The 17,359-nt window shown below is 45.3% G+C and overlaps 1 protein-coding gene across 1 annotated transcript in view; it reads right to left on the bottom strand.

The window, feature by feature from the left end:
* Positions 1–17,359, bottom strand: part of LOC115480935 (fizzy-related protein homolog) — a 114,250-nt gene that overhangs the window by 16,765 nt on the left and 80,126 nt on the right. The window contains 4 exon segments of the mRNA XM_030219920.1: positions 7,050–7,152; positions 7,579–7,644; positions 8,013–8,196; positions 13,032–13,114. Coding sequence (XP_030075780.1) covers positions 7,050–7,152; positions 7,579–7,644; positions 8,013–8,196; positions 13,032–13,114 — 436 coding nt within the window.

Genomic DNA, 17,359 nt, shown 5'->3' with positions numbered 1-17,359 from the left:
TCTCTGAACTTGCGCATAGCGAGCCGTTGCCCTAAGATCACCGAAAGTCCCCAGACCGACACAACTCACTGGAACACTGACCGAAGAAAAGACCACTCTCTGGGATCTAGAGTGTGCCTGCTGAGATAATCTGCATCTATGTGACCTACCCCGGCCACATGCGCTGCCAAGAGAGCCTGAAGATGAGTTCAACTGCGCCGCCAAGGCTCTTCGTCCCCCCTTGACGGTTGACATATGCTACTGCCATGGCATTGTCACAGAGCACTCGGACTGCCTTGTGGCGAACCACCGACGTCAAGGCCTGGAGCACCACCCGAATGGTCCGAGTTTCCAGCCGGTTGATGGACCACTCTGCTTCTGCCCGAGACCACCGGCCTTGAGCTACCTGACCGAGACAATGTGCCCCCCAACCTTGCAGACTGGCATCCGTGACCATTACCAGCCCCTGTGGGGACTCCAACGGCATTCCTGTTCCCAAATTGCGCGGGTTGAGCACCAGCGGAGACTGAGACGAGGGGCCACCGACAGCGGACAACACATTTCCAAGTCCTGCGACAGAGGGGACCAATGACTGAACAGAGCTGACTGTACCTGACGCATGTGCGCCCTGGCCCACGGAACTACCTCTATGGTCGCCGCCATCAGGCCCAGGACCTGACGATAAGTACGGGCCGTCGGCGCCTTCTCTGCAAGGAACCGACAAATCGGACCCTGTAACTTGGAACCAAAAGGCTGCACGAAGGAAAGTGAAGATAAGCTTCCGTCAAATCCAGGGAAGTGAGAAACTCTCCTTTCCGGACCGCACCAGTGACCGACCGCAACGTCTCCATCCGGAAAGAGGGCACCTTGAGTGCCGCATTGACCCTTTTGAAATCTAAAATGGGACGAAAAGTGTCCTCTTTCTTGTGGACCACAAAATAGATCAAATAGCACCCTGAGCGTTGCTGATCTGAAGGAACAGGAACCACGGCTCCCAATGCGAGCAGCCACCGCAGAGTGTCCCTCACTGCTGCCCTCTTGCTCCAAGACCGACAGAGGGATTCCAGAAACACTTCGGGAGAACAGCGCATATCCGCCTCGAAACACCTTGAGAACCCACTGATCTGACCTGATTTGGGCCCAGCTCTGGTAAAACAGACTCAGCCGAGCCCCAACATGCACCAGAGCCTGAGCCCGCACACCTTCATTGGGAATTGCGGCGTGAATACTAACCTCCTACGGAAAAGCCACGCCCTCCGCGACGATTCTCACGAAAGAACTGTGCGCGCTGGAAAAACCGACCCCTAGAGGTCCTACTACTATTAAACATTTCTATAGCACTACTAGACTTATACAGCGCTGTCCAAATTAACATGAAAAGACAGTCCCTGCTCAACAGAGCTCACAATCTAAATTGGACAGACAAACAGACAGCTAGGGGTAGGTCCCACTCGATCTGCCCGGCCTATACCGCTGAGCCTCCCTAAACCGTCCCCGAGAGGAACTAGTTCTGGCCCCTGCCTTGAACCGAAAATCTGGAAGCCATAGAACCTTGGTATCACTAAGACCTCACACTAACTTGTCCAAATCTTCTCCAAAGAGCATAGCTCCCTTAAGTGGCAGAGACCCACAACCATAGCCATATTTTTTGTCTGAAGTAGGCAACAAATCATAAAAGCCTCAGACAAAAAGGATGAACCCATGTCCAAGTCGGCTAACTCCTGACCCCCAGAAGAACCAACATCTACCGAATCATCCAGGAGCTTCTCGGCCCAACGAAAACATGCCCGAGCTACCAGACCCCCACAAACCGAGGCCTGCAGGGCTAGAGCCGACAAAATAAAACTACGCTTGAGAAAAGATCCCAACTTCCTATCCTGAGGATCACGGAGGGCCGTTCCTCCATCAACCGGGATAGCCGTAGCTATAATTACTGCCGTCACTACTGCATCTACCGTGGGAGCCTTAAAGGAATCCCTATCGTCCTGAGGGAGGGGATAAAGCCTCGCCATTGCCTTTGCCACCTTACACGGCAAATCCCATTCCTGACAAATCATCTCCCGGAGATCCTTGTTCATAGGGAAGGATCACGCCTGACGCTGAATGCCCTTCACCAACGGATCCTGGACAGTTTCCCCCAAAGCCACCTCAGGACCAAACTGAAGGGTGGACGACACCTGATCTATGAGTTCTGACAGCTCATCTCTATGGAAAATCCGCACTATTGAAGGATCCTCTCCAGGAATCCCCCAATCCTGCTCCTGAGAGCCGTCAATTCCATCTGACTCCCCCAGATCACTAAGCACAGCTTCTGCAGCTACAGGAGAAAAACATTGCCTGTCCTCTGACCACTCTAACCGTGGTCTCTCAGCCAAGACGGAAATAGCCCCCTCTTCCAATTAGGGGGGGGGGGGGTCCCGATCTCCAGGCCTGATACCGCGTCCAGACAAAATCTGGAGGAAAGCCCACCATTCCTGGACCGTCATTAGGCCCTTTTGTGCCAAAAACGGAGGCCGCAGGCCCAAAAACAGCTGGCTCCATGGGCCGCGTCAGACTCAAGATGGCGGCTGTTCCCGCCGAAACTGTTCCCGCTGACAGCAGCCCTGCCTACGCTCCCGCTGACCCGGAGACTCCCGACACCATCGATCCCTCCGCGGTCAAGTCGGGGGGTGCCGCAGCCACCTTTATAGGTGCACCGCAAAGCTACACTGAGCACCCGGCGCCTCTACCCCTCGCCACGAGCACGCGCGACATCGGAGGAGCTGGGCCGCCATAAACCACGAGGGAAGGGAAAAGCTGTTCCGCTAACGCGCCAAACCAAAAACTCCCTCACACTGCAAAAGCACTGAAGAAAGCGCTGCTCTCTCGTTCCAGCAAGGAATCGAAACCCCCGTTCGGTCCGCTGAAAATAAAGAAATAAATGCCCTTAAAGGCACAGTACTCCAACTCTGGCAGCTGGAAATTGTAAGGCACTCAAGGCTACAATACTGAGAAAGCAGCCGAGGCACAAAGCTGCCAAGCAAAACGAAATAGAATAACTGACCTTAAAGGCACAGTACTCTAATTCTGGCAGCTGGAAATTGTAAGGCACTCAAGGCTACAATACTGAGAAAGCAGCCGAGGCACAAAGCTGCCAAGCAAAACGAAATAGAATAACTGACCTTAAAGGCACAGTAATTCTGGCATCTGGAAATTGTAAGGCACTCAAGGCTACAATACTGAGAAAGCAGCCGAGGCACAAAGCTGGCAAGCAAAATGAAATAGAATAACTGACCTTAAAGGCACAGTACTCTAATTCTGGCATCTGGAAATTGTAAGGCACTCAAGGCTACAATACTGAGAAAGCAGCCGAGGCACAAAACTGCCAAGCAAACAGAAATAGAGAGCAGCACAGGGGGAGGGACCCAAACATAGGTGTAACACCCCAGGGGGAAAAACTGGGCCCCACCAGACCCAGGGCCCCAAAGCACTTCTTTTTTTTTTTTTTTTTTTTTTTTTACACACACGTACAGGGTACTGCAACAGAATAAAGTTTGGAAGGAAAAAATCCTACGACCCAATGACAAACTACCTCACCAGATTATTGGAGACTGCACAGGCTGTCAACTGCTACCTCTGCTGAGACTGAGAAAATACTGGCTAGTGGAGGTTCTGCACAGGTTATATATACAGGCTTCAAAAGCTTAGTGTTTTCTCAGTCTCCCTCTGCTGGTAGGAGGACATAACCCACGCGTCTTGACCGGTCTGGAGGGTCGCTGAGGAAAGGAGGGACCTGGCACCACCAGGTTTGCACTTGCTCAAAAGAGCCCTCAACCCCAGGCACTCAACAAAACCTAAAAATTAGGCTTGGAGGCCTAGCCAGAGCTGCTGCTGTGTGTGACCACCACCTGCTGAGATAGAGAACATACTGAGGAGTTTCCGGCAGCACATGACCACATATAGGGAGGCAAAAGTTTGCTCTCTATCTCCACCTGCTGGTAGATGGACACAACCCACCAGTCTATGGATTGATCAGCTTGATGATATGGAAGGGCAGGACTCAGGGAGAGGGGAATTGCTGGATAGGGATGAATGGAGGGGACAGATGGGCATGGATGGATATGGATTGCAGGACAGGCCTCAGGCAGAGAGGGGAAATGCTGGATAGGGAAAAATGGAGGGGCCAGGTGACAGAGGAGCATGGATGGACATGGATTGGAAGGGCAGGACTCAGGGAGAGGGGAATTGCTGGATAGGGATGAATGGAGGGGACAGATGGGCATGGATGGATATGGATTGCAGGACAGGCCTCAGGCAGAGAGGGGAAATGCTGGATAGGGAAAAATGGAGGGGCCAGGTGACAGAGGAGCATGGATGGACATGGATTGGAAGGGCAGGACTCAGGGAGAGGGGAATTGCTGGATAGGGATGAATGGAGGGGACAGATGGGCATGGATGGATATGGATTGCAGAACAGGCCTCAGGCAGAGAGGGGAAATGCTGGATAGGGAAAAATGGAGGGGCCAGGTGACAGAGGAGCATGAATGGACAAGGATTGGAAGGGCAGGACTCAGGGAGAGGGGAATTGCTGGATAGGGATGAATGGAGGGGACAGATGGGCATGGATGGATATGGATTGAAGGACAGGCCTCAGGCAGAGAGGGGAAATGCTGGATAGGGAAAAATGGAGGGGCCAGGTGACAGAGGAGCATGGATGGACATGGATTGGAAGGGCAGGACTCAGGGAGAGGGGAATTGCTGGATAGGGATGAATGGAGGGGACAGATGGGCATGGATGGATATGGATTGCAGGGCAGGCCTCAGGCAGAGAGGGGAAATGCTGGATAGGGATGAATGGAGGGGGCAGGTGACAGAGAAACATGGATGGCCATGGATTGGGAGGGCAGGGCTCAGGGAGATAGGGGAATTGCTGGAAAAGGATGAATGGAGGGGGCAGGGGACAGATGGCCATGGATTGGGAGGGCACGGCTCACACTCTCTCTCTCATATACAATGTCTTTCTGACTCTCCCTCTCACACACTCTGTCTCACACTGTATCACATTCACTCTCTATGTGCCACACAGTCACTCACACACTCGCTTGGTCTCATACACTCACTCTCACAGAGAATCTGTGTCTCACACACACTCTCTCTCTCGCCCACACACACACACTCTCTCTCACACTGTGTCTCACATACACACTTGCACACACTCTCATTCTCACACACACACTCTCTCACAAACACACTCACACCCAGACTCACTTTCTCTCTCACACACTCACACTTTCACTCTGACTCTCAAACAGTCACTCTCACATACACTCTCCCAAACATACACACTCCAAGGAAAACCTTGCTAGCGCCCGTTTCATTTGTGTCAGAAACGGGCCTTTTTTACTAGTGTATACTAAGACATAGCAATAAAAGCAAATTAATTTACTGACATTCCTCAGCTAAAATTAAATGCTGGGATGTGCCACAGATATTAAAGAACTTCCAGCTTTAAATAAAAAGTAAAACCTAGGAGACGTGACCAATGCATCCTTATGTATGTTTCTGAAAAAAAATATATAAAAGTTGAATTCTTGAGTGATGCGATTCTCTGAGCATCGACACAGAAAAGAAACTTATTGCCATTACAAAGACCATCTAATCTTCACTGTGAAATCCCATAAATATCTGAAGGGATGTGATAGAAAGTTAAACAGTTTTTCAGGGTTGAAGGGGAGGGAGGGGGTTAGGGAGGGATAGGGAAATGATAGGGGGCAAGATTGATCCCACCACCTGTGACAGGCAGGCGAAAAGTTAAATTGGGGACAATATAGAGAGGAACAAGGTTGGAGGGTATTGTATTTTGAGATATGTGTGTAATTAACAAGATGTGTTAATGTTTTGAGACCTGTGTGTAATTAACAAGATGTGTCAATGTTGGCTATATAAGTTAATTGGACAGTCAATATGTTGAGACTTTGAGAAGAAATGGAAACATAAGTGGATGTATATTGTATGGTCTTATTGATACAAATGTTTAAAGATATTTCAAAAGACTCAATAAAAATTTAAACAGTTTTATTAAATAGATTTTTTTGGACTGGCTTTTGGGGTCATCTCTTCAGACTAAAGACATTCTGAATATTTGTGTCATAGCTACGGAGCCCATGTTGACACTGCCTTTGATTCATTTTATTATCTCTCTTGTTCTCTTAAGGTATGAATGTCTGTCCTATAACCAAATGGCATGCTTTTCTTGACCCTTGGTTTTTATTGGTTATGTACACCACATACATTCATACCTTAAGAGAACAAGAGAGAGAATAAAATGAATCAAAGGCAGTGTCAACATGGGCTCCATAGCTATGACACAAATATTCAGAAACTGTCAGTGGTTGTTTAATTCACTCCTTAACCCCGCTCAAGAAACCATTCCCAGGGTGAATCGGGGGAGGAGGCCAAGAGGCATATTTTCAAAGCACTTAGACTGACAAAGTTACATGGGAACCTATGGAACTTTGTAAGTCTAAGTGCTTTGAAAATGAGCCCCCAAGTCACAGCTCCAGAAAGAGGCCAGGTGGGTGAGGACCCGAAGTCTCAGAGTGTACAGCCCAGGGCTAGGGCAGCACTCAAGCACCCACATGTCATAGACCCAAATTCAGTTTCGTTTATTATCATCACTATTTGTAATGAACATGCTAACTTCCCTTCTTTTGTTTCATATTTTTTAAGGATACGTTAGGGACCAAACCCGGCACACCCACAACCTACCATCTAGATACTAGGCTGCACAGGACCATTAAAAGGAGTGATGTTACACATGTAGTACTTCTCAGTCACCATCCATCTGCTGGTAGGAGAGCCTATAAACACTTGTCAGGACTGGTCTGAAGAGATAAGGAATATCTATCCCAAACAAAACACCACATTTCTAATCAGACACACAGACCAGGTCAGAAATGATAACCTAATCTGAGCTCATATCAAGAGTGCCAGCTTATACTCCGATATCAAAGGTTTGACATTAATGGTATAGGTTCAGCACCTTGGCTCCCTCAGCTTAGAGGAAAACATTGCTACTGCCATTTCCTTACCGACTCTGGCTGTGTGCCCCTCGAGTGTGGATAACTTCTTCCCTCCTGCTGCATCCCAGATCTGTACAAAGCCCTTATGAGTGCCAACTGCTACTAAGTTCCCCTAAAAGAAAAGAAAAAAAGAAACATATAAAAAGACAGACTCCATTTCTTGGAAGATAACATGGAAATGTGCTGTGAATCACATATTATTCCTTTACCTCCTAAATCATTAAGTTCACAGACATAATATGAATGACACAAAAATATGCCACTATCAGGACAAAATCGTGCCCTGTCTTCTATTTGTAAACATCTCTAATTTCAAACATCATGTTAAAAATTACACAAATCAGTTTTAGCTTTGTGTAACACTGTATTTAACAAACAAAGTCAGCAAATATTGTATTCTATGACAACTGAAAGATTTTAAACTGGAGGAGGGAAGTAACCTCTCCTGCCTCTAGATATTTTTATTCCTTTTATATTAATAAATCATGCTATGGAGGAGGAGGGGAGTATAACAGCATGGTATTTAGCAAGCACTGACCCTTTCCGACCAACCAACAGATGTTACAGAGTCTCCTTCTACAGAGAGGTCGCACAACCTGGTAACCTGCAAAAGCAGAGAGCAAGACAGACCTGTTCAGAAGAGCATACCCCACCGACCACTTGCGACACAATGCAACCAAAGACCATAACGAACATTACCTGACTCTTCTTCCCCCTTTTCCTCTCCAAGTTCCCCCAACTGTACCTACCTTACATGTACCTCATTCTACCACTATATCACTTCATTCATAGCATGTATTTGTTCAGACCGTAATCGGCTAACGCCGTTAACGGTGATATGTAAGCCACATTGATCCTGCAAAAGGTGGGAAAATGTGGGATACAAATGTAACAAACAAACAAACAAATAAATAAATAAATAAAAATGGGTCTCTTTGCCAAAGCAGCCATGAAGAGGTGACGCAATGTTACCTGGCTGGTGCAGGCACTCCACAGGTAAACACAGGTGCCCAAACCCACACTGAGGACATTGAGGGAGGACCAGTCCACCAAGTTTAGGTAAAAATCATCTTGCAGTTCAGGAGCATCAAGGACTTTAAAGGGAATTTTGGAGATTTTTCTGGTTGGTTTTCGAGGTGACCTCAGCAGCTTCTGACTGTTTCCAGAAATAGACAAAATATTTCCCATGTTACAAATGCTGAGTATAGACAATCAGAGGTTAACCTTGCATGTCCATGGCTAACTGAGCAGTGCCTTGAATTTATTATTATACTCTAAGATACTGACAGTACAGAATGAATTGTTAAGCTCTACAGGGTGAGGAAAAAAGCAGTTACTCACCTGTAGCAGATGTTATCCAAGGACAACAGACCAGGTATTCTCATAGCTGGGTGACGTCATCTGATGGAGCTCGATGCAAACGCTGACTAGCAAGATCAAGAACTTTGTAGCAGTGCTGGTGCGAGCGCAGGTCCCTCGATCACTGTAAAAAGCTAAAGAATTCAACTCCAAGGGGAGGTGGGAGGGTACGTGAGAATACTTGGCCTGCTGTCCTCAGAGAACATCTGCTAGAGGTGAGTAACTTTGCTTTCTCCGAGGACAAGCAAGCCGTTGTATTCTCACAGCTGGGAATCCCTAGCTTACGAGGCTCACCAAAAATAAGAAAGCAAGGACAACAGGGACTCGAAAGGTCAAGGCCTGCTATTCAATCAACCTGAAACAATTTGTTTACTAGTTGTGGAGGTGCCTCGGCTTGTACAGGATGATGAGGATCATGGTTCCCCAATCTTGCTTGACTTTCAGCAGTCTTCTCTATGAGAGGTATGGGAGGATACGCATACAGAAGACCCTCCCCCCAATGTAGGAGAAAGGTATCTGACGCTAGTCTGCTGTTCAACCAGACTTGCAACAGAACTGAGGGACTTTGTTACTGAGATGAGTGGCAAAAAGATCCACAGAGGGGTGCCCCACTCTCAGAAGATCTTTCAAGATTTTTATTTATTTATTTATTGCATTTGTATCCCACGTTTTCCCACCTTTTTGCGGGTTCAGTGTGGCTTACAATAAGAAATGAATGATGGAAGTACAATTTGTTACAAATTGGTTATGGATTACATTGTGCAGAATTATGCGAGACAATCGAAGTGTCGTTAAGGAATGCAACAATGGAACACAAACATTGAACATTGGAAGGAGACAATGGGAGCTTAAAGGGCAGTACTAAGGCATAAAGACATACGATATACATATTTCTGTGAGTAAAGGTATGAGTGATGTGAGATTATGGGGAATGAGAGTTCAGAAGTGGATGTATGGTGCATTAATGAACAGTAAGTGTGGACTTTATGTGTTTTGGCTCTTTCCGTAAGTTTTTTCAAAAAGATGGGTCTTCAATAATCTGCGGAAGGAAGCTTGCTCGTGGATCGTTCTTAAGTTGCGTGACAGTGTATTCCAAAACTGCGTGCTCATGTGAGAAAAGGTTGACGCATGTAGCGTCTTGTATTTCAAGCCCTTGCAGTTGGGGAAGTGGAGGTTGAGGAAAGTTCGGGATGATCTTTTGGCGTTTCTGGGTGGTAAGTCTATTAACTCATAAGGTTGCATCACCCTACTCAGTCTGTCCACTGGGCTGTTTTCCTTGCCAGCCAGGTACATGGTCCATTCTGTGAAGAACAGCCCACTGCCACCTGACACAAGGGGTAGGATCCCATACCCCCCTTGCTTGTTCACACAGTACATCACAACCTAGCTGTCCATTTGGATGAGTACAATTTGGTTCTGCAACCAATATCTGAAAGCCTTTAGAGTGCTCCATATGGCCCTTAGTTCTGAAGCCCATTTACATGAGCTCCTCATTTGAGGTTGTATGTATCTGTTGTCAACACCTTCCGAGGGGGTGGAATTTGGAATGGTAGTCCCACGGTCAAATTTGGCTGAATTGTCCACCAGAGTAAGGACTGACCTAGCTCTGGGGGAATTCGGATAACATCCACTAAGTTCCCTGTGGCCCGAGACCACTGGGAAGCTAGATTCCATTAGGTCCCTCTCACATGGAGGCATGACATGCACTGTGGAGGCTATGTGGCCTAGTAACCTCAACATCTATCGAGCTGTGACCTGATGGCTGCTGTGGACCTCTGAGGCAAGCGCAATTAAGGCATCCGCGCTCACTAGGGGCAGGGAGGCCCAAGCTTAAACTGTATCGAGCAGGGCTCCTATGTATTCCAATTGCTGTACTGGGTGCAGGTGGGACTTTGAGTAGTTTATAACAAACCCCAATAGCTCTAGCACCCAAATAGTCCTCTGTATGGACTCCTGAATCCCTTCCTGTGACATGCTCTTGTCCAGCCAATTGTCCAGGTTGGGAAACACACTCTCAATCTGCGTAACAATGCCACAACTACTGCTAGGCATTTGGTAAAGACCCTGGGCGCTGACGCAAGGCTAAAAGGCAGAATGTGATACTGGTAGTGGTGTCTCCCTACTCGAAATCTGAGTTAGAGATACTTCCTGTGATTGGGAAATGTGATTATAGGCAACCTTCAAGTCCAGAGAGCACAGCCAATCTTTTTCTTGAATTGTGGGGAAAAGGGAGCCCAGGGAAATCATCCTGAACTCTTCTTTGACTAGTAATTTGTTCAGGCTCTTAGGTCTAGAATGGGACAAAACCCCTCCATCCTTTTGGGCACAAGGAAGTATCTGGAATAGAATCCCTTCCCTTCTTCCCCTGATGGAACAGGTTTCACTGCATTGGCCTGTAGAAGGCCAGAGATTTCCTTTACAAGTACCTGCTCATGCTGACGGCTCATGAATGATGCTCTTTGGAATAGCCATGGCCTTGGTGACCGCCGTCACCACCGCATCCACTGTAGGATTCTTAAAGGAGTCCCTACCCTCCTGCGGAAGAGGATAAAGCCTTAGCCACCCTACAGGCAGAATCTGGGGAGGACCACTCCTGCATGACCATCTCTCTGAGGTCTTTCTTCATGGGAAAAGTACAGGAAGACTTAAAAAATACCACAAACCAACGGATCTACCTGCTTTACCTCCCCAACTGAGGTCTCAGGAGACTCAAATTTGAGAGTAGCCACCACCTGATCAATTAATTCCAACAACTCATCTCTATGAAAGATCCTCACTACTGAGGGGTCCTCACCTAGTAAGGAACCCTCCTCCTCTGGACAGATGCTCAAAAGAACTTCGTCCCCAAGATCACTGCTTTTCCGAGTGCTGGAAGGACAAAATCTCAGGATCCTCTGAACAATCCAGACGTGGACGCTTGGGTACTAAGTGACCTACCCCCTTAGGAAGGTCTGCCTGCTGTGAACCTGCCTTCCACGCCTGAAACATTGACCAGATAAAATCAGGAGGAAAACCCATCCCTCCTGCGTGCTCAGGAGAGCAGCCGACATTCTGACCCGTAAAATCCTGTACAGACAGAGGCGAAGCGGCAGGGTGGGAAGAATCCAAGATGGCGGCGGTTCCTGCCAAAACCGGGACTGCTGCTGCACCACCCGATTGCGAGGATGCCTCCGCAGAAACCGAGCTGACCCTGGACAGCTCCGCAGACAACGCCGGAGGTGAGGGAGGAGGCAACTTTGGCTCCCCACAGAGCCTGCATTGTGCCCCCAGCGCATCTAAACCTCGTCGCGAACAGAAACGGCAAAGAAAAAGTTTCCCGGACGACATCCCTCAGGAAAGGAAAGAGGTAAGCCAAACAGAGCCCAGCACTACCCAGTACTCACTTGTCCCCACTAACTGGACTGCAGCCCTCCCGGCCAGCCCAAAACAAAACGAACTGAGAGGTTTTTTGTTTTTCCCAAGCCCGGTTGCTGATAGCTAACAAGGGCAAGGCACTCGAGGTTCCTGCAAGAGCACAAGAGCCGAGGCACAGGGCTGAATGCTCAGGAGAGGACAGCAGGGGGAGGGACCCGGCCACCGGGTGTAACACCCCAGGGGAAAATACGGAGCACCACCGGACCCACTTCCCTGAAGCACAGAGAGTCCTAGTACAAGGAGCTAACCAACACAAGAGGCCTAGAAACAACCGCTAAGCCTACCAGACCAGACTGACTGCACGTCTACCCTCTGCTGGAGACTGAGATTTACTGGCTGCTTGGGGGTTGGCACTTGGCAGGTGGCTTATACAGTGTCAAGTTTTAATGTTCTCAGTCTCCCTCTGCTGGTAGATGTGTATAACCCAAGCGTCTTGACCAGTCTGGAGGGTCGCTGAGGAATATATGACTTTTCATATTAATCATCTTTAGTCCACAATTAAAGGAGGCATATCACAAAATCCATGGAAAAGTAAGGATTAACTCTATCAATCAGGAAATAGGAGGCTAGAAAGGAGATTCCAGAATCACTACTAATACGGGGTCAATGTAATTACTGCTCTTGGTTGCACAGAAGGGGTCACAGATATCATGGAGTCCAAGAAAGAACTAAATTGTTTAGGGTCGAAAAAAACATATTTAACAGAATTTAATTTCATTACGCACTTGCAAGGAAAATTCAACCAGAAAAGGCCACCCAATTGTATAACTTTTGGGCATAATTTAAGAAACTCTTGGCGCCTCTTCTGGGTCACTTTAGACACATCCGGAAACATTCTAACTTTATAGTTCAGAAAAAGCTGATCTCTATAAAGGAAAAATTGCTTCAAGATCCAATCTCTGTCAGGTTGTAATACAAATGTCACTACCCAAGTTATCATCTTCCAGTGTCTGTTTTAAATTCAGATTCAAAATCTCAAAAGGTACTCCAGTCCCGTCATCAACTAATTGGACCGTCTCCTTTATTGTATAAGGTAACAAGTAATAAATTTTTGAGACCTGGGGATATGTTTGTTCATGTATCTTCAGAACTTCTCTTTAAGTGGAGCGATTTAAACCTGTTTGGGGAAATTTATCAATTGCAGTGTATTGGATCTCTGCTGATTTTCCAAAATTTCTATTTTATTCTGAAGATACAATTTTTCTTTTATTCACATACCTCTTGTTGCTGACAGGTGATAATGAATACGGGGAGACTTCATTCCCATCATCTGGGCTTGAACGTTTTGAGCTGAGAGAGTACTGGATGGGAGACAAAATAAAGAACTATAATAAATCAGAATAAACAGGAATATAGAATAATTTTGCTATATTAAAACTGAACATTTAAGTAGCAGATTCAAAACTTTAAATTCTGTGCAATGTAAACTTAAAATAGGAGCAAGATTAAAAGCAGGAAAGAACAGTGAAGAAAGTGTACATAGACGTCTTGAAAACTACAACAAACTGCTGCTTTAAAGCAATAATAAGCCCAGGCCGAGACAGAACCAAGTAATGTAACAAAATAAAAAGCCAAGTCATGCTGCTTACTAAGAAACTTCCCTCTCTTCTATTTTACTCTAAGTACTTAAAAAGAGAAAACTGTTCCTTTCCAGAGAATGTGCTATACTCCCCCCACAGGCCAAGAAAACTCAACCAGGAATTTAAGATTCCTCCACAATTTGTCAGGATGAAACGCTTTTGCTCAAAAATATTCCTGCCTTTTGTCTTCCTCCCATCATTATTTGGGTTTTGTTGGGGGTAACGGCATTGACAGGAGTACAAGATAAATCTTAAATCCCTCCTGCTCCACTCTATGTCCTCTTCTTCCCATCATACAAGAGTAGTTAGGGTACAGGGTCATGGACTTAACCCTAGAACGCATGACGTTAAAAATATACATATTAACGTCATCATGCACATAATGTAGAAAAACACACTTAACTTTCACAAGTTTATTTCAAAATTGCTCAATAAAATATGAATAGTGGACAACATTTTAATTATAATTTTTCACAGAAAACACCAAAAATTCTTTTTTTTTTTCCAAATTTCACGCAAAGACATGAAAACACACAAAAATGCATAGAAATCTATAGCAAACTAGCTGCAGCTACATTTTTATTCTAACTTTCTTTTCTATTATATTATATTATATATATATATATATATATATATATATCTATTATATTATATTATATTATATTATATTATATATTATATTATATTATATTATATTATATATTATAAATGACCTAGAGATGGGAATAACTAGTGAGGTAATTAAATTCGCCGATGACACAAAATTATTCAGGGTCGTCAAGTCGCAGGAGGAATGTGAACGATTACAGGAGGACCTTGCGAGACTGGGAGAATGGGCGTGCAAGTGGCAGATGAAGTTCAATGTTGACAAGTGCAAAGTGATGCATGTGGGTAAGAGGAACCCGAATTATAGCTACGTCTTGCAAGGTTCCGCGTTAGGAGTTACGGATCAAGAAAGGGATCTGGGTGTCGTCGTCGATGATACGCTGAAACCTTCTGCTCAGTGTGCTGCTGCGGCTAGGAAAGCGAATAGAATGTTGGGTGTTATTAAGAAGGGTATGGAGTCCAGGTGTGCGGATGTTATAATGCCGTTGTATCGCTCCATGGTGCGACCGCACCTGGAGTATTGTGTTCAGTACTGGTCTCCGTATCTCAAAAAAGATATAGTAGAATTGGAAAAGGTACAGCGAAGGGCGACGAAAATGATAGTGGGGATGGGACGACTTTCCTATGAAGAGAGGCTGAGAAGGCTAGGACTTTTCAGCTTGGAGAAGAGACGGCTGAGGGGAGATATGATAGAAGTGTATAAAATAATGAGTGGAATGGATCGGGTGGATGTGAAGCGACTGTTCACGCTATCCAAAAATACTAGGACTAGAGGGCATGAGTTGAAGCTACAGTGTGGTAAATTTAAAACGAATCGGAGAAAATTTTTCTTCACCCAACGTGTAATTAGACTCTGGAATTCATTGCCGGAGAACGTGGTACGGGCGGTTAGCTTGACGGAGTTTAAAAAGGGGTTAGATAGATTCCTAAAGGACAAGTCCATAGACCGCTATTAAATGGACTGGAAAAATTCCTCATTTTTAGGTATAACTTGTCTGGAATGTTTTTACGTTTGGGGAGCGTGCCAGGTGCCCTTGACCTGGATTGGCCACTGTCGGTGACAGGATGCTGGGCTAGATGGACCTTTGGTCTTTCCCAGTATGGCACTACTTATGTACTTATGTACTTATGACATGTTATTTTTTCAGAAGAGTGTTCTTTGCAAACAGTTTCCTTACAAGTGGAACAATATCGCTCAGTTTTCCTCTCTATGTTTCTTGGACACATGAAACAACGCTTTCGTTTTCTTTCTCCTGGCTCTGGAGTAATCTGAAACTGTACGCCACACCGTTTCATTGCTTCTTTAGTTTTCTTTGGCAAGCATTTCAAGTCGCTTCGCTCTATCATCTGAGGTATTACAAGTTCATGACAAAGGTCCTTCAAGAATAAGCGTCTCCTGTCCTTCCTCTGTGCATGAAATTCAGGATGAGTTTCTGTATAAATAATGAATGAATTTAGGGCTGCTACATCAAGCATATTTGAAAATAGTACTACAGGCCATCGTTTTGTTTGCCTCTTACACGAATATTCTCCCACCATCTCATCCATTTTATCTACACCTCCTTTTGTTGCATTGTAATGCAGGATGATTTCTGGTTTCAATTTTTGGTTATTGCTGTCAACACTGCAATCGTGATGCATGGTACTGAGTAAAATTACAGATTTCTCCTTCTTTGCCTTGTAAGATACCAAAGTCGCTTTGTTATTGAATCCAAAGACACTCTCATAAAGTGCTCGCTGACGATTGTGTTTGAGTGCTGCTGGAATTTCTCGTCTGTTTTGCTTTATAGTACCAACAAGTGTAATAGCTTTTGCAAGCAGAAAATTGCCTAGTTCAACATTGGTGAAATAATTGTCCATGGTGATGTTTCTACCTGAATTGAATATTGGAACAGCAAGAGTTTTGACTATTTCAGACCCCAGATCCTTCTGTACTAGTGCACCAACCTCTTTGCCACAGTAGATTACGCCATTTATGCCATAATAATTTGCAGAATCACACATCCAGAAGATTTTTATACCGTACTTGGCTGGCTTGCTGGGCATGTATTGTATGAATTTGCAGCGTCCTCTGAACGGTACAAGTTGCTCATCTACAGTAACATTAGTACTAGGATTGTAAAGTTTTGTGCAATTTTTGATAAATATGTTCCAGATATAACTGATAGGGGCTAATTTGTCTGTTTCAAACCTCGCTGCACGAGTTCGCTTATCATCAAAGCGAATGATCCTTCTAATTTCCTCATATCTGCCCACTGACATTGTCGCCTTATAGTGTGGATCAGAAAGTGGGTCCAGAAATAATTCTCGTATTGGGACATCATACGATTTTTGACTCCCTGCCAGCAGGAAAAGTCCAATATATGCATAAAGTTCCTCTTTTGAGATATTTTTCCAGGAGTTATTTTTTGCTGAAGCGATACGTCTTCCTTCTAGGTTTGAACATAATAGGACCTCTTCTGCAATATTGTCAGAAAAATAAGTACAGAATACATCTTTAGGGGTAAAGTAACTGGGACTTCCCACAGCTCCTTGAGCCTGTCTCACAATATTGTGTATTGGAGTACGTCCGACTAATGTAGGATTACTGTCCCAAAAAACATTCGTTTTGGATGTTCTACTTATCACTTCTTGAGGATCCACTAGATTCACTTCTTCATCATCAGAAGAATCACTGGATGAGGATGTTTGATTAGCTGGTGGCAGATATTCTTCATCAGACAAAGATAGTTCACTTTCATCATCGCTTTGAAACATAATCGCTTCAATCTCTTGGTCAGTCAGACACTTGGAGGAAGACTGTGCCATTGCTGACTAGATGTTAGAAAATGAAACAGATTTCCTCTCAACAGCTTATCTTATCACAGGTCCTTCAGCAATTAGCTCACAGTGTATACTGTCCTCAGTGTTCAGAGGACCTGAGGTGATGTCATGGCCTTATCACTCCCTCCAAAAATCACATGACATCCTCACATGTTATTATCCACACCCTGGCCCCTCCACCAGCATTACTGAGTACAAATAAAGTAACTTGAGACACAAACACTTCTGAGAACATGATAAAAACAGCGGGGGCCTAAAAGGCCCCCAATTCGTACAGATGTAGTTTTCACCAAACAAGCATTGTTACACCATAATGCCTATGAAAAAAAATTATATGAACAACTGGATATTATCAACAATGACATACTTGAGTAATACCTTGAGTTTCAAAATTCTAACTAAAGTAATTTTGCAGATAATAGCAAAAATGTAAGCATGGGGGCCTAAAAGGCCCCCAATATGCGTTCTAGGGTTAATATACAAAAGTAGTCCAAAAATCTGGACTGCTCACGCTTTTCCCCTCTTGCCCCTTCTGAT

This window comes from Microcaecilia unicolor, chromosome 11 (assembly GCF_901765095.1).
Source record: "Microcaecilia unicolor chromosome 11, aMicUni1.1, whole genome shotgun sequence".
Taxonomy (NCBI): domain Eukaryota; kingdom Metazoa; phylum Chordata; class Amphibia; order Gymnophiona; family Siphonopidae; genus Microcaecilia; species Microcaecilia unicolor.
This window is presented reverse-complemented; position numbering and strand designations above follow the sequence as displayed.